At 40.1% G+C, this 24,381-nt stretch overlaps 1 protein-coding gene, 1 long non-coding RNA gene and 1 other non-coding gene across 7 annotated transcripts in view; 1 reads left to right on the plus strand and 2 right to left on the minus strand.

The window, feature by feature from the left end:
• RABEP1 (rabaptin, RAB GTPase binding effector protein 1) overlaps positions 1-13,179 on the minus strand; it is a 96,730-nt gene extending 83,551 nt beyond the window's left edge. For 3 of the 4 annotated variants that reach the window (XM_005220197.5, XM_010815899.4, XM_059877805.1), the window contains exon 1: positions 12,924-13,179. In XM_005220197.5, coding sequence (XP_005220254.1) covers positions 12,924-12,957 — 34 coding nt within the window. In that variant the 5' untranslated portion in view covers positions 12,958-13,179. The remainder of the gene's footprint in view (positions 1-12,923) is intronic. The other variant, NM_001193161.3, reaches the window with a different exon arrangement.
• TRNAE-CUC (transfer RNA glutamic acid (anticodon CUC)) lies at positions 10,789-10,861 on the plus strand. The gene has a single exon. It is a non-coding gene; the product is annotated as a tRNA-Glu (tRNA).
• A 1,620-nt stretch (positions 13,180-14,799) lies between the features above and the next one.
• LOC101904050 (uncharacterized) overlaps positions 14,800-24,381 on the minus strand; it is a 70,308-nt gene continuing 60,726 nt past the window's right edge. For both annotated transcript variants that reach the window (XR_009491592.1, XR_009491593.1), the window contains 2 exons: positions 21,220-21,267; positions 14,800-16,769 (listed from right to left, as the gene is read on the minus strand). This is a non-coding gene — a long non-coding RNA (uncharacterized lncRNA). The remainder of the gene's footprint in view (positions 16,770-21,219; positions 21,268-24,381) is intronic.

The following is a 24,381-nucleotide window of genomic DNA, read 5'->3' on the forward strand; positions in this document are numbered from 1 at the left end:
TGCATGTATATCAAAAGTATCAAAATTTACATGCACATAACCTTTGAACAACTAATAAGGATTAAGGTAAGTATTTGCATAAATATTTAGAGACATATGTAGCAGGATGTTTACAATAGTGTTAACTGTAGTAGAAAAAAATTAACTATTAATAAATATATACTGACAGACCTAATTAATATTATGGAATCCATGCAATGGAATACCATGCAGTCATTAAAAATAAAATTTGTTTTTTGAATGGGAACAACATCCTATATAAGTATTAGAATTTTCAATTTTTAAGAGTTTTTTCATAGATTATACATATTAAACTCTGCAAAGATAATAAACCAAGTGAATGGATATTATCTTTGGCTAATTTTTTTTCTTTATGCTTTTCTACATTTTCTGAATTGCTTGCAGTAGGCAATATTAATTTTATCTAAAATTCCTAACTTGACAAACAGTTTCATATAGAAACAAGTCAGAAAATTCAAATGATACGGAAAAAAATGGCCAACAATTTAGGAAAGAAACAAAAATGAAAAAAGTATAATCGGATATCTGACACTGAGATAAAGCAAGTCTTTGAAAGTATCAAAGCATTATCAAGTTTGTTCAAAAGACTCCTTAGGCTTCTCTATACCATACATTAGCAATAAGAGAAAGAATAAAACTCTAAAAGCATCTGTAACAAATAAATGACAAAGGCCAATGGCCATAAAAGAGATATTTATAAATTAATAAGAAAATGACAAAGGACATGAAGAGGCAATGCACAAAGAAAACAAATGGTCAATACATTTTTAAAGCCTAATCACACCCATCAAAACATATCTTATTGCTGTTTTAAGTTGCATTTAGTAACTTAAAACAGCAATAGCATTTGTCTATGCTATTGGTAATAAAAATTTTAATCTATACTTAATGTTAACAGGAATGAGGTTACACTAAAAGCCATCAGTACTAATGGGAGAAATGTAAACTAGAATAAGACATAGTTATTTACTATGTCTCCTATAGTTATTTACTAACAGCAAGATCTTACAAATAATCAAAGAGGCAGAAACAGGAAAATAAATTATGATATACTTACAGACTTTTTTTATATAAATTTATTTAATTGGAGGCTAATTACTTTACAATATTGTATTGGTTTTGCCATACCAACATGAATCCGCCACGGGAATAAATTTTATATCATTATCAAAAATAGAGGGACTTCCCTGGTGGTCTGAGTTCCCAATGCAGGGGGCCCAGGGTTCCATCCCTGGCCGGGAAACTAGATTCCACATGCCACAACTAAGAGTTCGCATATGGCAACTAAAGATTCCTCGTGCAGCTGAAGATCGAAGATTCTACATGCTGCAACTCAGACCCAGCACAGCCAAATAAATAAAAATAATTAAAAAAAAAAAAAAAAGAATACAAAACTACATGTGCAATACGTTCTACTCCTTAAAAATTGTATTTGTTGATATAAAACATGGCCAGAAATACACTAAAATGACAAAATATCCCAAAGCATACGATTACCAGTAATAAGTCCAGTTTTCTTTGAACTTTCTTTGTACTTTATGGCAGGGAAAAAAAAAAAAAACCCTTGGTGTTTTAATTTTGCCCTCTTTTTAATGATGAGAGTTTACTTAACTAACCTGACCTAAGAGATAGTGGGTGGAATGAAAATAGTCATGAAGCCTGAGCAATTTACTAAACTTTCCTCAACTGTGAAATAGGGAGAATACCAACCTTAAAGTATTAAGAAATTTGAATAATTAATGCATTTAAAGTGCCTTAAGGGAGCATGGTAGTAGACCTAATGTGATCATTCCAACTTTTATCTGAATGAATAGATACCTAGGAAGAGTTCAGGAAAATTCTAGAAGGTTCTTGGCTCTTTAAAACATTAAAACACTAGAAAGTAGGGGGAAAGTCATTGTAACTATGTGGTATACCACCAGAAAAGATAAATCAAAAAACAAAACACTATTCAGGAATGGACTCAAGTATTTCTGGATATTTCAGTTCAGTTCAGTCGCTCAGTCATGTCTGACTCTTTGCGACCCCATGAATCGAAGCACACCAAGCCTCCCTGTCCATCACCAACTCCCGGAGTTCACTCAGACTCACGTCCATCGAGTCAGTGATGCCATCCAGCCATCTCATCCTCTGTCGTCCCCTTCTCCTCCTGCCCCCAATCCCTCCCAGCATCATCTTTTCCAATGAGTCAACTCTTCACATGAGGTGGCCAAAGTACTACTTAGCATGTAATAAATAGTGTGACATGTCTAAATCAATGGAGAAAAATCACTATATGTGCTATCCAGCTAGCCATTTGAAATAAATTCTAATAAAAACTGGATTTCTAAATCAGTGCCTACATCAAAATAAATTCCAAAGTGATGTAACATTTAAAAGTAAATACTAGAGACTTCTCTAGTGGTCCAGTGATTAAGAATCCGCCTTGCAAAGAAGGGGACTCAGAGTCTGATCCCTGGGAGGGGAATTAAGGTCCCACATGCTACAGCCAACTATAAGCCCAGGCGCTGCAACTACTGAGCCCACAAGCCACAACCAAAGATCTCACATGACACAACGAAGACCTGACGCAGCAAATAAAAATATTTCTTTTAAAAAAGTAAATACTAGAAGATAACATAGACAAAGGAAATCCAGAGGCCACTAAGGAAAACACATGATGGACAGGGAAGCCTGGCGTGCTGCGGTCCATGGTGTTGAAGAGTCAGACACGACTGAGTGACTGAACTGAAGGAAAACACTGAGAAGTCACACGAAGTTAAAATATTTCCATATGCCAAAACATCTCAAAATAAATATACAAAATGGGGGAAATTTTTGCTACACACATGATAATGAGGTCAACTTCCCCACATGCAAAGAATTCAATTTGTTAAATTAAGGAGCTATAAACGCTCATATGGCTTCCCAGGTGGCTCAAAGTAAAGAATCTGCCTGAGATGCAGGAGATTTGGGTCCAATCCTTGGGTCTGGAAGATCCCCTGGCAAAGGAGATGGCAACCCACTCCAGTATTCTTGTCTGGGAAATTCCATGGACAGAGGAGTCTGGCAGGCTACAGTCCACGGGGTCACAGAGTCGGACAGAACTTAGTGACTAAACAACAACAAGCTCTCTTATACCCTGACCGTGAGCCTGTAAACTGTCGAACCTTTCTGAAAGAGAATTTGACATTAACCATTAACTTTTTAAACATTCATCCTTTGACTCAGTAATTTTGGTTCAAGCAATTTGTGACACAAAAATCCTCACGTGAGGGTGTGAAGACAGGTACAAGGATATTCGCTGAAGTTTTATTGTAATGGCATGAATATTTATCAATGAGGACTTACTTTAAAAAATTACAGTGCATCTATATTGTTGTTCAGTTGCCCAGTCCTGTCTGACTTTTTGAACCCCATGGACTGCAGCAGCTATATTATGCAGCCACAAAAGTGATCTATTTCAAAAATAGTAACATTATCTATATCAAAAACAAAGTAAAGAAAAAGAGAGTTGAGAAAAGCATATACACCGTGACTCCACTTTTAAATCATCAGAATATACATTTCTTTTTAAAAAAACAGAAAAATATATAGCAGATCTTTAACAGTGTTTATCTGTGAGAGGCAAGTTTATGAGCTTATATGGACTTTTCCATTCATATTATACATTTATAAATTTTTACAAGCATTTTTATTTCTGATGCAAAAAAATATTTTTAAGAAATTTAAAATCACATACACACAAAGATAGGCACAATAAAGGACAGAAACGGTATGGACCTAACAGACGCATAAGATATTAAGAAGAGGTGGCAAGAATACAGAGAAGAACTACACAAAAAAAGATCTTAATGACCCAGATAACCATGATGGTGTGATCACTCACATAGAGCCAGACATCCTGGAGTGTGAAGTCAAGTAGGCCTTAGGAAAAATCACTATGACTAAAGCTAGTGGAGGTGATGGAATTCCAGCTAAGCTATTTCAAATCCTAAAAGATGATGCTGTTAAAGTGCTGCCCTCAATATGCCTGCAAATTTGGAAAACTCAGCAGTGGCCACAGGACTGGAAAAGTTCAGTTTTTATTCCAATCCCAAAGAAGGGTAATGCCAAAAAGAATGTTCAAACTACTGCACAACTGCACTGATTTCACATGCTAGCAAAGTAACGCTCAAATCCTTCAAGTTAGGCTTCAACAGCATGTGAACTGAGGACTTCCAGATGTACAAAAGGATTTACAAAAGGCAGAGGAATCAGAGATCAAATTATGAATATCTGCTGGATCACAGAAAAAGCTACAGAACTCCAGAAAAATATATACATCTGCTTCATTGACTAGGCTAAAGCCTTTGAATGTGCAGACCACAACAAACTGGAAAATTCTTAAAGAGATGGGAATACCAGACCACCTTAGCTGCCTTTTGCAAAACCTTTATGCAGGTCAAGAGGCAATGGTTAGAACCCAACATTGAACAGACTGGTTCAAAATTAGGAAAGGAGTATGTCAAGGCTGTATACTGTCACCCTGCTTATTTAACTTATATGCATAGTACATCATACAAAATACTGGGCTGGATGAAGCACAAGCTGGAATCAAGACGGAGAAATATCAATAACCTCAGATATGTAGATGACACCACCCTTACGGTAGAAAGTGAAGAGGAATTAAAGGGCCTCTTGATAAAGGTGAAAGAGGAGAGTGAAAACCGTAGCTTAAAACAACATTCAAAAAATGAAGGTCGTGGCATCTGGTCCCATCACTTCATGAAAAACATGGGTAAACAATGGAAACAGTGACAGACTATAAGTTCCAAAATCACTGTGGACAGTGACCATAGCCATGAAATTAAAAGACACTTGCTCCTTGGAAGAAAAGCTGTAACAAACCTAGACAGTGTATTAAAAAACAGAGACATTACTTTGCCTACAAAGGTCTGTATAGTCAAAGCTATGGTTTTTCCAGTAGTCATGTTCAGATGTGAGAGCTGGACAATAAAAAAGGCTGAACACCAAAAAATTGATGCTTTCGAACTACGGTGAGGGAAAAGACCTTTGAAAGTACCTTGGACAGCAAGAAGATCCAACCAGTCAATCCTAAAGGATATCAACCCTGAATATTCATTGGAAGGACTGCTGCTGAAGCTCAAGTTCCAATACTCTGGCCACCTGATGCGAAGAACTGACTCCATTGAAAAAACCCTGATGCTGGGAAAGATAGAAAGCAGGAGAAGAAGGGGACAACAGAGGATGAGATAGATGGTTGGATGGCATCACTGACTCAATGGATATGAGTTTGAGCAAACTCTGTGAGATGATGAAGGTCAGGGAAGCCTGGCATGCTACAGTCCATGGGGTCTCAAAGAGTTGGACACAACTGAGTGGCTGAACAACATGAAAGAACAAGCAAATACATAAATGGAACAGAAACAGTGAGCCTAGAAGTAGATAGATTCTCACAAATATAGATGACTGATCTGTGACAAAGAAAAGGCAATTCAATGAAGAAACAACAGCCTTTTCAACAAATGATGGTGCTGGAACAACTGAATATCCACATGCAAAAATAAAGAAAAAAGGATTTAGATATAGACCTTACAGCCTTCACAAAAAATAAGTCAAAGTGAGTCACAGACCTAAATGTAAAATGCAAAACTATAAAACTCCTGGAGCAAAACATAGGGGAAAATCTAGACGACAATGACTTTTTAGATATAGCACCAAATGTACGATCCATGAAAGAAATAATTATAAGTTGGGTTTCATTAAATTTAAAACTTCTGCTTGTGAAAGACGTTGCCAAGGGAATAAGACAAGCCACAGATCTGGAGAAAATACTTGCAAAAGACATATCTGATAAAGTCCTGTGATCCAAAATATACAAAGCCCTCTTAAAGCTAAACAATAAGAAAATTAACAATCTCATTAAAAGTTATGCAAAAATTCTGAACAGACACCTCACGAAAGAAGATATACAAACAGTAGTAAGTTCAACATCATGTGTTTTTCAGTAACTGCAAATTAAAACAATTAAAGATACCACCACACATCTACTAGAATGGCTAAAATCCAAAACAGACACTTGCTGAACAAATGCTGGAAAAAGTGGAACAAGAATTCTCATTTATGGCTGGTGGGAATGCAAAATGGTACACCCACTTCAACATACTCTTCCCATATGATCCTGCAATCACACTCCTTAATATTTAGCCAAATGAGTGGAAAACTTACATCCGCACAAAAACCTGCTTTACAGAAGTTTTATTGGTAACTGTCAAAACTTGGAAGCAATCATGACGTCCTTCAATAACTGGTACATCCGGAAAATGGAATATTAATCAGTCCTTAAAAAAAAAAGGAAGAAGAAATGGGCTACCAAACCACAAAAAGACATGAGGAAACCTTAAATGTGTATTACTAAATGAAAGAAGCAATCTGAAAAGGCCACATAACTGTATGATTCCAACTATATAACATTCTAGAAAAGGCAGAAACCATGGAAACAGTAAAAAGATCAGTGTTTGCCAAGGATCTAGGGGAAAAGACAGATGAGTAGGTAGAACTCAGGGGATTTCCTAGGCAGGGAAACAAACCCACAGAATGTACAACACTAAGAGTGAATAATGTAAATGGACTTGGGCTGATAATGAGGTGCAGGTTCATCAATTACTTACAAACTTCCTACACTGGTGGAATGCTGTGGAATGCTGATGGTGGGGAAATGGGGAGGGGGTACAAGGAAACTTCTGGCTCCTTGTACTTTCTGTTCAATTTGTACTTTCCATTCAGTTTTGCTGTGAAACTAAAACTACTCTAAAAAATAGTGTCTACTGATTTATTAAAACCTGTAACAATATCTGTATCCCCAGTGTCTAGCATGGTATCTGGTCTATAGTGAATATTGAAAAAGTAGTCATTTAAAAAACACACAGCACAGAGCAAGGCATGTAACAGTTCAATAAACCACAGCTTTTATTTTATTATGAACTAATACGATACAGAGAAACAAAACAAATTTGAGGGAATGTTACCACACATTAAACAGAGTTGAGAGTTTTAATCAAAAGAGTATCTTAGATGTTCAATGCATAAGTCACATGGACTCCATGTCTGGAATATTCTGAAATTTTAGGGCCACCATTTTAGGAAAAGCACTAACTAGCTACATGGTACTGGAACATCTGGCTAGCCAAGCAGAGGAAATGACGAAGAATGGAGAGGGTACAGAACCCTCATATGAGGAACTGCCAAGATGGAAGCAAGCTCTTTAAATATCTAGACCTTTTCTGTGTGGAAAAGAAAATAAGATTGATTTTGACTCGTCCATTAGTCTCTAATGAGAAAAACTGAACAAAGTCACCTTCCAACCCAGCCTTCCCTGTTCTTTTACTTGTAGTTGTTTCCCTTGTGTTCCAGAGAAGAACAATGTACTAACACTAGGCACCTCCTCATTTCACATTACTGTTCCTAAGGTTCATTCCTCCACTATATCATAAAATTCCTGAAATCGGAACTATGCAGAATACTACACAAAAGAGAACAATTGTTTACAAAATACTCCTATGAAGACTAAACCCAATTTAATGACTATACAAGAACAACACATCAAATTTCACTAAATAAAAACCAAAATCAGAGTCCTTAAGATTCAAAGGCAATTCCATCCACTGCATAATCAGGTAAGACATACAATTAAAGGATTATTATACAACCCCAGGCTACTGCATGTAGGCACTCTGAAGTAGTTAAGACTGTGAGAGGTTAACCTCAGGGATTTTGTGTTTCAGATCAAGTTTAGTGGTTGGCAGCTTTATCAAGTAATAATAAACCAAATATATGTATTATTGAATAAAATGGTGTTAAAACAACTAGATTTAACACCTTCAGTTCAGTCGCTCAGTCCTATCCGACTTTGCGACCCTATGGACTGCAATGCACCAGGCCTCACTGTCCATCACCAACACCTTGGAAGAAAAATTAAGTTAGAGCCCTATGTCACATCAAATATGAATTCCAGATTCAGGCAGGTTCCCCCAGCAGGCCAGAAAGCAGCTTTCCAGGGAGCTCTGCCCTTCAGAGGACCACAGGTGCACCTACTCCAACCAAGTCTGGATCTCTGGGAGCAGCCTCTTGAAGATGTGTTTCTTCCTTGGGTGCTCTCCCTTAGCCCTAGAGACCACAGCTGATCGCTATCTCTACTATTCCTGTATTCTTCAGGCTGTTCTTTTTCCCTTAAGTAATCTCTTATGTGGGCTTAAATGGTAAAGAATCCGCCTGCAATGCAGGAGACCCCAGTTCGATTCTTGGGCTAGGAAGATTTCCTGGAGAAGGAATATCTATTTAGTTAATAATTCTTTATATTAAACTTTATCTGTTAAGTTTAAAAATAAATAAATTTCAGATGATCTATAGTACTAATCACACCTCCCTTGCCTGCCTTAACTCTGTTGCCAATCTAGCAACCAGAGTGATTGGGTTTGGGGTTGTTTTTTTTCTTAAATGTAAGTCAGATCATACCATTCCTCAGCTCAAAACACTGTCAATGATTCCCCACAGTGAAAGTCAATCTTTACAAAATGCTCTAGGGCCCTATAATACCTGTGACCTTTCACCTCTTATTTTACTGCTCACTTCTCCCTTCCTCTCCCACATCCTACCACCCACCCAATCATTTCATTCTAGCCACACTGACCTTCATGCCATCCCTCAAACGTAACAGACACATTCCTTCACTAAGGCATTCGCAAAAATTGACCCCTCTGTCTGGAATACTCTTCCTTCAGATATCCACATATTAGCTCTTCTATCACCTTCAAGTCTTTGGTCAAATGTCACATTCTCAACAAGCTTACTCTGACCACTCTATTTAAAACCAGCCTACCCCGCCTCCTTTTACTCTGTTTCATTTTTTTTCTTTTTCCATAGCACTTATCACCTAACAATCCATATGATTTGCTGACGTTTGTTGTTTAATATCTGTTTCTCCCATGCCAGGGCAGGGCTTTTTATTATCTGTGTGGTCCACTGATATATTCCAAATATCTAGAATTGCGCCTGGCAAGTAGTACACACTCACATTTGTTAACAGTTTTACACTTGTCTGTGGGATTAACTAACAGCCTTCTGCTTCACTACTTAGGAACAAGGACTGGGTTTTTTTCATCATTTTATTTCCTAGAGCTCTGCCTAGACTAGGCACACAAACATTTATTAACTGTAGATTTTTTTGGGGGGGTCTATCAGAAGATACAATTTTAAAACAACTGACATTATCCAGGGTTTATAAGAGTGTAGGGGAAATCTACCTTCTCATATATTATTGGCAGGTATGTAAATTGATACTTTTTGAGAGTAAGCTAGCAATAGCTATTAAAATTTAAATCACTCAGAGCTCATGCCCTTTAATTTAGTAGTCTTACAGAAGTACCTGAAAAGTATGTCCAAAAATATCTAGACCAGAACTACTTATAAAATGGAAAAATTGAAAGCAATCTACTTATCTACCAATAAAGATAGAGGCAAATAAATCATGTTTATTTGGTACATGTTATATGACAACATTCTTTAAAAAGAATGAGGCACATCTGTAGCAATCAACTGGAAAGTAGCCCACGATCTAGTAAACAGATCAGGGGGCTCTGGCATCAGATAACCTGGATTTGAATCCTGGCTCCCCTCACTTCCTAGCTAGGCAATTCTAGGCACTTTTTAACTTCTCTGTGCTTCAGTTTCCTCATCAATAAAACAGGAACAATATTATAATAGTATCCACTTCACTAACCTCAAGATTCCCTGAGATAATGCATGCAGTGTCTATAGCGCATTTATAGGCACATAACCATTTACAAGTATATAATAAGTATAGTTATCATTTACAAGTGAAATAGACAAGTTGCACACCTATGTATGTAAATCATGTCCATTTCAGGGGGAAAAGTCTATGAAATTTATAGAAAAAAGTCAAGTACAGAAGTTTATAGAAACCAGTCAAATTTACAGAAACCAGTCAAGTACTGGTTTCCTCTCAGAGATGAGAGAAGGCATACTTAATAGCCATCCTTTTTTAATGGAAGGAATTTAGAATATAGTGCTTTTAAATAAGAAATGAAGTAAAATCAGAGCAAATGCTTCTAAGAGTTTAACTTAGATTTTAAAATATTACAGTTTGAAATAGTTTACATTATATATACTCTTTGAATTCTCAAGATAAAATAATCAGCTGAAATTTGACTATTAAAGTTACCTTCGCTCTAAATGAGTAAACTAAGGTGCACAATCCAAAAAACAGTTTTTAAAAAACTTACAAAATAAGGACTTGGACTGCAAGGAAATCAAATCAGTCAAACCTAAAGGAAATCAACCATGAATATTCACTGGCAGGACTGATGCTGAAACTCCAATACTTTGGCCACAGCATTCAAAGAGCCGACTCACTGGAAAAGACTCTGATGTCGGGAAAGATTGAGGGTAGAAGGAGAAGGGGACAACAGAGGATGAGATAGTTAGATAGCCTCACTGACTCAATGGACATGAACTTAAGCAAATTCTGGGAGATACTGGAGGACAGAGGAGCCTGGCATGATGCAGTCCAAGCGGTTACAAGAGTTGGACATGACTTAGCGACCAAACAAGAAAATTATTACACTTTAACCTATAGATTTTACACACAAATCAGTTCTTTTTTTAACCTACAACATCTCCATGAAAAATAAAAGATATGTCAAAGAAAGAAAAGAAAACAACATCAACGTAAATTAAAACTGCTTCTAAAATGGGATACCTGAGAATTCCCTGGCAGTCCAGTGGTTAGGACTCTGTGCTCTCACTGCCGAGGGCCTGGGTTCAATCCCTGGCCAGGGAACTAAGATCCTATGAGCCGTGCAGCGCGGTCAAAGAAAAAAATAAAAAGGAATAAAAGCTAGATTAAAGTCAAAAAGCAAAAGTTACCTTTTACTGTCAGTTTAACGCAAAAGAATTCTTCAATGTTTTAATAACAGCAGGGCTAGGAAATTCAAGTGTGCTTAAAACTAAAGTGTTAAGTAGTGGTCTATATTAAGTTCAGCAAAAGAGAAAAATTAAATCCCCCAAGATGAATTTCTAAGAAGACACAGACACAAATCACTCAAATACACCGAATTCTCTCTCCTTTTGTTAACAGTAGCCGTGGCTGCTCATTTACTATACTAATTGAAAAGACTGCAATCCATGCAAACTAAATCTCATCCCATAGTCACAGGATTTGAAAAACAGGGAATAAACAGGGAAAAAACAGGGAATAAATCATGATTTCTTGAAGCTAATTTTTCCTAGCCTCTTTCAAGTGCTTAGTCACTTCTCCCTATTTACAAGGAAGACCATTTCACATCTAGAAAGAGGGAGGGAATTTTGATTCCGGACTGTCATGTCACCTGAGCCGCCCTAGACGTTTGTTTCCATGCAACTCAAGAGAAGGCAGCCGCCAGCTAAGCATACCTACCACTCCAGATCAGAACCAGAAGCCAGTGGGGCTCCCTCGACTCTGCCTCTGTCTGCAATAACAAAGAGGTGTTTGTAGAAGCGCAACGTTTTCTTCCCTGACACCACATGCAAAAGGTGAGGATTAAAAGGTAGCCTGAAAACTCGTTTCCTCCAACAGGCCACCAGAGAATGCCTCCCATCTACTGAAACAGAAACAGCATCCAGAGTTTCAGGCAACTCCAGGTGTGTGGGTGCTAGACATCTCTCCTCAGGCAGCTAAAACCTAAACCTAGAGGCAAACAGGCTTTAGAGTACACTCCAAGAAAGAAGTTAGCAGTAAAATCTGGTAACATTGTTTCACGTTCCTCAAAGGCGATCAAAGAATCAGGTTTCCGTGAAATATTATCTTAAGAGACAACCCTAGGCAAAGGCAAGTTTTTAAGCACCAACTATGTGCCAGTTGCCAAATCCCAACATTCCACTCACACTTAAAGGTGCTAAGCACACACGCTGATTATAGAAATACACCTGAAAGAACTCTCACTCCCAGATACAACAGTACCTTGCCAAGGACCAGGCACAAAACAGTAACACCTGGAACCATGTGGTCACTCTCTGAAGCAGGGCTTAGCCAACTTCCCAGAGGTCGGGAAGGCCTGACAACCACCTGGGACTATTTAGGATAGGGCTCTTTCTCCTTCCATGGATGGAAGTGCTATAAAAGACACGTTTCTGCCTCGACTTCAGCATTCCCAAATACCGCCTTAATACTAATCACTTTATGTAAAGTCACGTTACCTCCCTTATAGACAAAAAATAAAGGCACGAATGAATCTCTTCTCATGAGAACACTCAAGTTCAAAGAGGCTAAGAAAACTGCATAGTGCTTGTTGGTGAAGGCTCCAGGTGCTTTAGACGCCCAGGCCCCAGCACTTAACCATTAAGCCAAGACGCCTCTCAAGGAACCCTACTAAAACCAGTTTCTGATCCGAGCCAGTTAGTTTCATGCCACAAAACTGAGCTCAAAGCGTTCAGTGACATGGACGGAGGCGGGGCATGGGGAGGGCACATCACCACTACCTAAGCAATTTCTTTTTCTTTTAACGAATATAGCACATGTTCCTGATTTCCATCCTCCTCACGGGCAGAACCCACGTGCCGGTCCCACCGCTACCCAGAGCAGCTCCCTCTCAACGCTCCCCAGCTCACCCGCACCCCCCTCACTCCGCCCCCACCCCAGCCACGGCCACAACGCCGGCACCTCCCGCCCCCTTGCCAGAGACGGCCGTCCGGGCCCTCGCACCGCCCTCGCGTGCAGCCAGCGCCGGACCCCGCGCGCTCCCGCCTCCGCCCGGCGGGGTCACCTCCGGGGCCTATGCGCGCCCTTCCCGCCACCCGCAGGTCCCCTCGCGACGCCGGCGCCGGGCAGGCCGCGCCCGCCGCGCCTGCCATGGTGGGCGCCTCACCGTCAGGCTGAGGAGCCGGGCCCGGCTGCGCCATGGCCGGGCGGCCGGCCTCGGAGAGCAGGGATGGGCGGGGAAGCGGCGTCCCGGGCTCCCACGGGCTCAGCTGGCGGAGGAGGCGTCGACCGAGCCGCCGCCGCCGCCGCCCAGGGAGGAACCGCTAAGGCTGAAGCCGCCGGCGCCGCCACAGCCGCGGGCAGAGACGGACCGGAGCGCCGACCTCCGCCTCCTCATCCTGACAGCGGGAAATAAGCAGTGCGCAGGCGCGGGGGGATGGGGCGGCACGTGACGTCGCCCTGAGGGGAGGGGAGGGGCTTCGCGAAGGGAGGGGCACGCAGCGCGAGGCGGAGGCTGGAGGAAGGGCGGGGGGCGTGGTGGGGGAGGAGGCGGCTGAATAGATGAGGAGGGGGAGGGGGAACAGGAGGAGAGCTGCGGCGGGAAAGGCCAGGCCTTGTTCAGGGGAAGCTCCCAGCCATCCGCCCCAGAATAGAGGCGAGGAAAAAATAAATACAAAAAGAAGGGCAAGAGAGGAGGCTAGATCGTGAAATTAGTGGAAATCCAGCCTCTACCTCTTCTAGCTATGTGACCTTGGGCGAGTCACTTAACCTCTTTAAACCTCACAGCCTTTGCCTATATAATGGCTACTAAAAGTTTAAATGAAGTGTGCGGAACTGTTTCTTAGGTGCTTTCCATCACGCACCTATGTGCGCTATGACTTTTCAGTGCCACGCATCATGAGAGGTGATGGGGATACAGCCAGACACAGTTCTTGCACCCACGAAGATGGTAGGCAGACAATATCGCCCTTACACCTGGGCATAGGTACACACATTAGAGGTGCACCTCTGCCCTAGCTCTGAGCGCATTCCTTACATAATGTCCAGGGACCATGCCCACCTGGCGTCTGTGCTTCTCTTTCAGGACCAAGTTCTTGGAACTTGTGACCCCTGAATTCCCTCCCCAAATGACTGGGGCTCTTCTCCAGGCCATGTTCTCTAAGGTAGAGTCTGGGGACCCCTAGAAGTGGCTAAGGGGCAGCTGTGCTTGGGGGAGGGGCATGTCACTCAGACATTTGAGCTTCTGTGTACACAGATGCCTGGAGAAGGCAATACCTGGAAAATCCCATGGACATGGACGGAGGTGCCTGGTGGGCTACAGTCCATGGGGTTGCTAAGAGTCGGACACGACTGAGCGACTTCACTTTCACTTTTCACTTTCATGCATTGGAAAAGGAAATGGCAACCCACTCCAGTGTTCTTGCCTGGAGAATCCCAGGGACAGAGGAGCCTGGTGGGCTGCCATCTATGGGGTCGCACAGAGTCGGACATGACTGACGCAAGACTTAGCAGCAGCAGCAGTACACAGATGCCTAGTGCAGGACAGAGATGGAAAAAGAGGGCAGGTGGGCCGTGGCAAGTGCTCCCACCACCACCTCAGTTAAGCACATAAATCTGAGGAGTCCGGGGATCCTAAATTTGAACCTGGTCTTCCATGGCATTAAAGATGTATATTTGTCGAAATAGAATAGAGCATGTGAACAGTTGGAGTGATTTATAATTTTAAATAATTTAGGTAGACATGTTGCATCAGTTTGTACTTTTGCGCCAAATTCTGCTAACATTAGAGAAGGGCCTATATACAGACTTGAGTCTTTTGAGCAGTTAGTATCTTCGAATGACTGGTATGCCTTTGAGAGAGCAAGCAGAGTGGCTTCCCCAATCCCCTGTTAAATGACTCTCCTGCAGATCCATGCTGGACATGAAGACCTTTGTCCAGGATAAGACAGCCCAGTGCAGCTTCTCTCTGGTGATGACTAATTCAAGGCAGGGACCATAAAGATAGCAGATGCTGATACCCTCTACAGAAGGAACTCTTCTAGTGAGTAAGAGGTATGTTTATTGCCATTGATAATCTGGGCCTTGAAGCCAGGCCCCCAAGGTCAAGGTCGCTGAAAAAGGATTAGACTGCTGATCTAAACACATAGAGCACCCCACACAAAGGAGGTGGTTGAAAAAGCAATTTGGAAATCACATTAGGAGCATGCATGGGTTATGTACATTTTCATATTTTTAGGTAAATCCTAACACCCAGCAATTCCACCCCCAGGCATACATTTTAAAGAAAACTAGTGTATGCTCAAAGCCTTTGTTAACTTGTAAAGACATGATTCTTATATTTTGAAAGAAATTGGGAGATAAGATTTAAACACATGTAATAATTACTTATCAATTACATAGCACATGTGCCAGAGTAGATACAGAATATCTAAGGTGACATAGCTTATAATAAAATAAATAAAAGCCCAAGAATTCATCAACAGAATAGCTATTTTAAAATATTCATAAGATGGAATACTCTACAGCAATAATAATGAACACACAACAGCTACATAGTCAATATAGATGAATTGCACAAACATAATTCTGAAAGAAGTTGTAGAATAATACATACAGAGTGAGTCCATTTATATAAAATTTCAAAACAGGCAAAACTAAACCTCATCCATACAAAGTTGGTAAACTATAAAGATGGGAAGAGAAGGACTTTCACAGAAGTCATGACAGTGTTTCCTGAACCAGGAAGGGAAGGACACGGGATAAAGGATGGTGTCTAAAAGCCCACCTTCTACCGTGCTGGCAATGTGATATTCCTTAAACTGGGTTCACCTAAACTAATTATAAATCTGGGAAGGTGATGTTCAGATGAGAAAGACTTAGGAGTATTTGCCAAATACAAGCTTAAAATGAGCCAACTTGATGCAACTGCTAGAAAGTATTGATTCTGTGCTTCATGAACAGAGTCACAGAGACTCTTGGTAGAATTCACAATTGGGAAAAAAAAAAAAATAGAGTCACAGTGTGTAAATCACAGGAGGTGATGCCTGTTCTGCACTTTGCCCTGATTAGGTCACATCAGCAGTGCTGACTATGTTTGTTCTGCACACCATTGTTTGCAAGGGGACACTAACCAGCTGGAGTGGGCGGAGTCCCAGGGAATGAAGAATCTGAAAATTATTTCCTGATGGAAATAGCAGGCAAAAGTACTCTAGTGGGGGAGAGGTGGGGAGTGACTTGAGCTGTGAAGGCTGTCTTCAAATGGTGGAAGTCAATGTGTACAAGCATGCTGCATGCCCAGAAACTGCAGCAAGATAGGCTTCAACCCAACCTGAAGAAGAACTTTTTCTCAGAGCTAACTAGAGAGAGAAGGGGCTACTTTTCAGGGAAGGAGTCCCTGTCATTGTAAGTGTGCAAGTAGAGCTGTCTAGCAGCTGGTCAGAGATGCTTACAGGAGGATTCCTACTACATTGGTGGGATTAGACTAGACCATCTTTACAGTCCTTTTCAGCCTCAAGGTTCTGCAATACTAAAGGCAATAAGTTTGCTGCATTTAAAAGTTTTCTAGGTTTCCCTGGTTGCTCAGTGGTAAAGAATTCACCTCCCAATGCAGGAGATGCAGGTTTGAGCCCTGGATCAGAAGATCCTCTGGAGAAGGAAATGGCAACCCATTCCAGCATTCTTGCCTGAAAAATCCCCCTGAAGGGGGGACAGTCCATGGGGTCACAAAGAGTCGGATGCAACTGAGCATACATGCAGTTTCTCATGTATTACTTTATTTTACTTCTCATAGCATTCCAGAAGGTATACAGTAGACACAAAGCAGATAAACCAAACTTTGCTGGATAAATCCCATGTCAAAATTCTCCGAATTTTCCATGTCAGAGTCCTCCGGTTTCTGCAAGTACGGTTTCTGCAAGTACAGGTACGGCTCTGAGATGAGGTGTCCCAACTTGGCAACCAGCTGACAGTACTCAGAAGTGTTGGGGTTCTCTCTCTCTAGGATCCAGATTCTCTAGGGCAGGAAGGAACCAAAGAGTAGGCTTATGACACCATACTTCTCTGATCTTCAATAAAGGCAACTTCTGTGCAGGATGGAAGTGTTTCACATGTATGCTTTCCCCTTGTAAGTTTTCTGTAAACCATCCACATCAATGCTATTTGATCACCTTTCACCTGCTTCTCACTTCTCATTGGATTACAAACCATAATTCTAACCATTATTAATAATAACACCACTTAGCTGAGCACCTGCTACTATATGCTAGAGATATTACCTGGTAACAGCTCTTAGGAGTAGATTCTGTTATCCCAGAACTCAGAGAGGTTAAATGACTTGTCCATGTCACACAGTAAACGGAAGAACTAGAATTCAAATCCAAATCTGTCTCACCCCAGAGTATATGCTTTTTGCTGTCAATGCTGACTAACCATGTCTATCGGGTATCAGCAAATACCCCAACACTTTAGTGCCATTATCAACTGAATTCGTGTTTAGAAGTTTAAATGGTATCTCCGAAAGTTACCCTTCTTTTTAAAATAATTTTATTTATTTACTTATTTTTGACTGTGCTGGGTCTTCCTTGCTGTGCAGGCTTCTCTAGTTGCAGTGAACGGGAGCTAGTCTCTCTAGGTGTTCGGGCTTCAGTAACTGAAACCCATGAGTCCAGTAGTTGCAGCTCCTGGGCTCTAGAAATAGTTGTGATGGATGGCCTTATTTGCTCCGAGGCACATGGTATCTTCCTGAATCAGGGATCAAACCCATGTCTCTTGCATTGACAGGTGGATTCTTTACCACTGAGCCACCAGGGAAGCCCAAGTTACACTTATTTTAAGTACTTGTTTATTTTTTCAGATTATTTGGCTAAAATTCTAGTTTTAATTTTTTAAATATATAGAGAAAGCAAAAATACTTCCTCAACCTCTCCTCCCCCCAATACACACACAATCCCATACCTCTCTCCAGGGCAAACTACTGTTGTTACCAGCTTTGTATGAATCCTTTCAGACACTTTTTTATGCATCTATGAACATGCTGAAACACGTGCCTCTGTTTTATCTTCCTCACATAGATAAGATCATATTGTACATTTACTCTGAACTTGTGTTTTTCCTCAACGGTATGGTCAATGCCTATGGCTTTACTTCATTCTTTTTAACTCTCTTGTAGTTTTCCATCTTGGTAAATGGTTAGGTTACTGACACTTTTTCATTACTTACAAGCAACACTGCAAGGAACATGCATACCTATCTAGGCACTTATATGAGTGATTTTTCAGAAGATTTATCTACCCCCTTAGAATTACTAGATCAAAAATCATGAACACTTTTTCATTTAATGAATGTTAACAAAAAGTATCACATCAATAATATAACAACAGTGGGGTCGCTGAGGGTCGGACGCGACTGAGTGACTTCGCTTTCACTTTTCACTTTCATGCATTGGAGAAGGAAATGGCAACCCACTCCAGTGTTCTTGCCTGGAGAATCCCAAGGACGGCAAAGCCTGGTGGGCTGCCGTCTATGGGGTCGCACAGAGTCGGACACAACTGAAGCGACTTAGCAGCAGCAGCAGCATGCACGTATTTGTTTCTGTACCTCCTTACCAATATTGGCTTTTGTCAGTCTTCTTTATGTCTGCTAATCTGATGGACAAAAAAATCCGGTGGACAATAAGCATTTCCCTGAATATCAGTGAGAGTAGAAACCTTTTCATGTTTATTTTTATCTGCTGTTTGCATACAGCAGATAAAAATAAATTTATATAAAGTTATATAAAGTTCATACAATGAACTTTATATAAATGAAGCTATTTGTCTTTTATTATTGATTTGTAGGTGTTCCTAGGTATTCTGGATAGTAACTGTTGGTATCTTATATATAGTGTATTTTCTTCTAGTTTGTTATTTGTCTTTTCATTTTAATAACACTAATAGTGTTATTTACTTACAGAAGTTTTACATTTTTTATTTTTAAAAATATTTATTTATTTGGCTGTGCGAGTTCTTAGCTGTGACACTCTGGATCTTCGATCTTTATCACAACATGTAGGATCCTTTTTTTTTTAAGTTGCAGCATGTATGATCTAGTTCCCTGACCAGGGGTCAAACCTGGGCCCCCCTGAATTAGGAGCGCAGAGTCTCAGCCACTGGATCACCAGAGAAATCACAGAAGTTTTACATTTTAATTGTCAGCTTTTATATCTTTTCATAGCTCCTGGATTTTTCATCTTGTCCAAGAAGGCTTTTCTCACTTCCAAATTCATACATGTATTCTCAATAGTTTTCCCAGTATTTCCCCAATATTATAATTTTAGTTTTTCATGTTTGGATTTTTAATCTACTTGGAATTATTTTTCATATGGAATGAGGCAGGGGTGGAAAAGTACATGGCAACCAACTCCAGTATTCTTGCCTGGAGAATCCCATGGACAGAGGAGCCTGGCAGGCTATGGTCCATAGGATCACAGAGAGTCTGACACAACTGAGTGACTTAGCATGCACACACATGTAAAGTAGGGGATCTAACTTAATTTTTTCAGATAAATAGGCAACTGTCCTCAAATCATTCTTTCCCTACTTTAATTGTTGATAAGTTTCTATAAATATATTAATATTTATAATTAATATATTATATTAATATAAATATATTAATATTAAATATACTAGACATTTTTTGTTGCAAGAGGGGGAAAAAGAAACCTCAAATAGGTTTTTAAAAAGATGGAATTTGGTTGCTTATGTAACTGAAATATCCATAGCACCAACTGGTTTGGGAAGAAGCTTCGAATAGAACTAACTAGAGGAATAGAGCGTGAGGCTATTTTGGTGGAGACCTGAATGGAAAGATGGAGGCAGCCATAGGAAGACGTGAAAGGGAAGAATATTCATGCAAAAAAAGGAGAAATGTATAAAAGTTTTACAAATATAACTAACTTGAAATGTTCAAGAGATAAAAGAAAGCCACAATGAGTGGAGCAGGGTGAATGAAGGCCAGAGGGGTGGGAGACTCCTAGAGAGGTAAGAAGGTCAAATCCTGTCAGAAACTGAAGCCACAAGAACGATTAAATTTTATTCTATTTTATTCCTTCTACTGGGGCTTCCCACATGACACAGTGGTAAAGAATCTGCCTGCCAATGCAGGAGATGCAAGAGACTTGGGGTTAATTCCTGGGTCAGGAAGATCTCCTGGAGTAGGAAATGCAAACCACTCCAGTATTCTTGCCTGGAAAATTCCATGGGCAGAGGATCCTGATGGGCTACAGGCCACGGGGCCACAAAGAGTCAGACATGACTGAGTGACTGAGCACACACACATTCCTTCCATTATGGGAGCCACTGGAAAGTTTTAAAGAGAAAAGCTACAGGATTTGATTTACACTTTTTTTAAAAATTATATATTTATTTATGGCTGTGCTGGATCTTCATTTCTGCGAGGGCTTTTGTCTAGTGGCATGAGTTAGGGTTACTCTTTGTTGCAGTGTGCGGGCTTCTCATTTCAGTGGCTTCTCTTGTTGCTGAGCACAGGCTCTGTGGTGTGGGGCTTCAGAAGCTGCAACATGTCAGCTCAGCACTTGTGGCTCCCAGGCTCTAGAGCACAGGCTCGGTAGCTATGGCACACGGGCTTAATTGCTCCGAGGCATGTGGGATCTTCCTGGATCAGGGATCAAACCTGTGTCTCCTACATTGGCAGGCAGATTCTTTACCACTGAGCCACTAGGGAAGCTCTAATTTACACTTTCAAAAGAGATCATCCTGGCCACTACTTGGGAATGTGGATTATGAGGGAGGAGAGAGATAAAGATGGAAGTAGGGAGGACAGTTAGGAAGTGCTACCATGTTCAGAAAGACAAATGATGGGGGCTTGGTCCAGAATTATATCAGAGGAGATACAGAAAAATGGGTATTGGGGGTTGAGTTATTTATTTATTGAGGAGAGGATTTGCTGAGGGGGGTAATATAAGGTTCTGTTTTTGCCATAGTACATGTAAGATGTTTCTTGGGTTTCTGAGTGCAAGTGTCAAGTAGATAGTTGAGGGGGAAAAAAAGTAGATGGTTAGATATACAAATTTGGAGCACAGGCATGGACATATGGTTTAAGAATCACCAGTTTACATGATATTTATAGTCAGTAGCTAAGATATATAAAGAACTCTGTAAAAATCTAGAAAAACAAGACCAAAAGCCTGATAGAAAAAATGGGCAAAAGGACATGGCGGTTCATTAAAAAAGACTAAGTTCTTTACACATATCAACTTCACTCAAAGTAGAATTCAGAATGCAACCAGAGATACTGTTTATCATTGACTGACAAAAATTCAAGCGATTGACAACCTACCCTTTTAGTGAAGCTGTGTGAGGCAAATACATTGTCTTACATTGCTGTTTAAAGAACAAAATGGAACAAATTCTATGGAGGGAAAATTTGATAATATTTAACAAAACTTTATGTTCACAGGCATTTACCTCTTGATTCAGTAATCTCTTTTAAAAGAAGTTACCCTGGGGATACATCTGCAAAAAATAAAACAACAAATGCACAAAGTTATTAATTGTGACATTATTTTAATATCAAAACATTAAAAACAAACCAAATGCTACATAGGAAACTTGCTGAATTAAAGATAGTGCAGCTATACAACTGAGTACTACATAGCCATAAAAGAGAATGAAATAGGACTTCCCTGGTGGTTCAGTGGGTAAGACTGCAATACCATTGTAGGGGGTCTGGGTTTCATCTCTGGTCAGAAAACCAGAGCCCATATGTCACAACTAAGACCCAGCACATCCAAATAAAATAAGTAAATAAAAGTATATATTAAAAATAGTCTTTAAAAAGAGAATGAATATTTCTAAGTACTAGTATGAAAAGAATGCCTATATTGTTAAATGGATCAAAAGTATATATTGTATGTTATGTGGTGGGAAGGAGGCTCAAGAGAGAGGGGGATATATGTATACTTATGGCTGACTCACATTGTTGTATGGCAGAAACGAGCACAACATTGTAAATCAATCATCCTCCAATTCAAAAAAAAATTTTTTAAGTATATATAGTATGCTACATTTTGTTAAGAAAAAAGTAGGGAAATAAGCCTATACTGTCTATATTTCTTAATTTTTAGTACAGCTCTATTGAGATAGAATTCATATAATGTAAAATTCACCCTTCTAAGGTATACATTTCATGATTTTTAGTATGTTCATGAAGATATGCAGTCATGACCACAATCAATTTTAGAACATTTTTATTAACACCAAAAGAAACCCTTTACTTATTGTAGTCACTCCCTATCCCCCTTTTCCTGCAGTTCAGTTCAGTTCAGTTCAGTCGCTCAGTCATGTCCGACTCTTTGTGACCCCATGAACCGCAGCACGCCAGGCCTCCCTGTCCATCACCAACTCCCGGAGTCCACCCAAACCCATGTCCATTGAGTCGGTGATGCCATCCAACCATCTCATCCTCTGTCGTCCCCCTCTCCTCCCGCCCTCAATCTTTCCCAGCATCAGGGTCTTTTCAAATGAGTCAGCTCTTCACATCAGGCGGCCAAAGTATTGGAGTTTCAGCTTCAAAATCAGTCCTACCAATGAACACCCAGGACTGATCTCCTTTAGGATGGACTGGTTGGATCTCCTTGCAGTCCAAGGGACTCTCAAGAGTCTTCTCCAACACCACACTTTTGAATTCTTTGGCGTTCAGCTTTGTTTATAGTCCAACTCTGACATCCATGCATGACCACTGGAAAAAACCATAGGCTTGACTAGACGGACCTTTGTTGACAAAGTAATGTTTCTGCTTTTTAATATGCTGTCTAGGTTGGTCATAACTTTCCATCCAAGGAGTAAGTGTCTTTTAATTTCATGGCTTGCAGTCACCATCTGCAGTGATTTTGGAGTCCAGCCACTGTTTCCCCATCTATTTGCCATGAAGTGATGAGACCAGATGCCATGATCTTAGTTTTCTGAATGTTGAGCTTTAAGCCAACTTTTTCACTCTCCTCTTTCACTTTCATTAATAGGCTCTTTAGTTCCTCTTCACTTTCTGCCATAAGGGTGGTGTCATCTGCATATCTGAGGTTATTGATATTTCTCCTGGCAATCTTGATTCCAGCTTGTGCTTCTTCCAGTTCAGCGTTTCTCATGATGTACACTGCATGTAAGTTAAATAAGCAGGGCGACAATATACAGCCTTGACGTACTCCTTTTCCTATTTGGAACCAGTCTGTTGTTCCACGTCCAGTTCTAACTGTTGCTTCCTGACCTGCATACAAATTTCTCAAGAGGCAGGTCAGGTGGTCTGGTATTCCCATCTCTTTCAGAATTTTCCACAGTTTATTGTGATCCACACAGTCAAAGGCATTGGCATAGTCAATAAAGCAGAAATAGATGTTTTTCTGGAACTCTCTTGCTTTTTCTATGATCCAGAGGATGTTGGCAATTTGATCTCTGGTTCCTCTGCCTTTTCTAAAACCAGCTTGAACATCTGGAAGTTCCTGGTTTACGTACTGTTGAAGCCTGGCTTGGAGAATTTTGAGCATTACTCTACTAGCGTGTGAGATGAGTGCAATTGTGTGGTAGTTTGAGCATTCTTTGGCATTGCCTTTCTTTGGGATTGGAATAAAAACTGACCTTTTCCTGAAGTTATGGATAGCCATTCATCTATTTTCCATGAATATGGACTTATGGACATTTGATATAAAAGTAATCATACAGCATGCTATCTTTTGTGTCTAGCTTTGTTCACTAAGCATAACATTTTCAAGATTCATCCATATTATAGCATGTATCAATATTTGGTTTCTTTTTGTGGCCAAATAATACTGCACTGTATGTATATACTACATTTTGTTTACCCATTCATCAGCTGAGGGATATTTCCATACAACACTTCTGTAATATACATATATAAGTTGTGTGGCCCATGTTTTCATTTCATTTGTCTATCCAACTGTGAGCTGATGGCTCATATGGTCACTCTATCTCTAGAATTTTGAGGAACTACCAAACTGTTTTCCAAAATGGCCACACCGTTTAATAGTTCTATCAGCAATGAAGGTTCCAAATTCCCTACCTCATTGCCAACACTTGCTGGTGTTTTGTGTTTTTTTTTTTTAATTTTAGCTATCCTAGCAAGTATGAAATGATATATCATTCAGGTTTGGAGTACATTTCCCTGAAAGCTAATAATGTTGAACATCTTTTCATATGTTTATTGCTATTCTTTATTTCTTTGTGTGACTTTGAGTCTTTCAGCCTGAAGACTCCCTTTAGTATTGTTTGTAGAACAAGTCTGCCAGCAATGAACTCTGTTGGTCTTTGTTTATATGGGAATGTCTTAATTTCTCCTTCATTTCTGAAGGATAATTTTGCTGGATATGGAAATGCTTGTTGACAACCTTTTTCCTTCAGCACTTTAAATATGTCATCCCTCTGCCTTTAGGTCTCTATGGTTTCTGATGAGAAGCCAACTGTTAATGTTATTATTTTATGTTATGTGATGAGTCACTTTTCACTTGCTGTTTTCAAGATTTGCTGTTTGATTTTTGTCTTCAACAGTTTGACACTGATGGAGCTAAGTATGTATCACTTGAGCTTTTCATACGGAATTAGCTGAGCTTCCTGAATGTG

Source organism: Bos taurus, chromosome 19 (genome assembly GCF_002263795.3).
Source record: "Bos taurus isolate L1 Dominette 01449 registration number 42190680 breed Hereford chromosome 19, ARS-UCD2.0, whole genome shotgun sequence".
Classification (NCBI taxonomy): Eukaryota; Metazoa; Chordata; class Mammalia; order Artiodactyla; family Bovidae; genus Bos; species Bos taurus.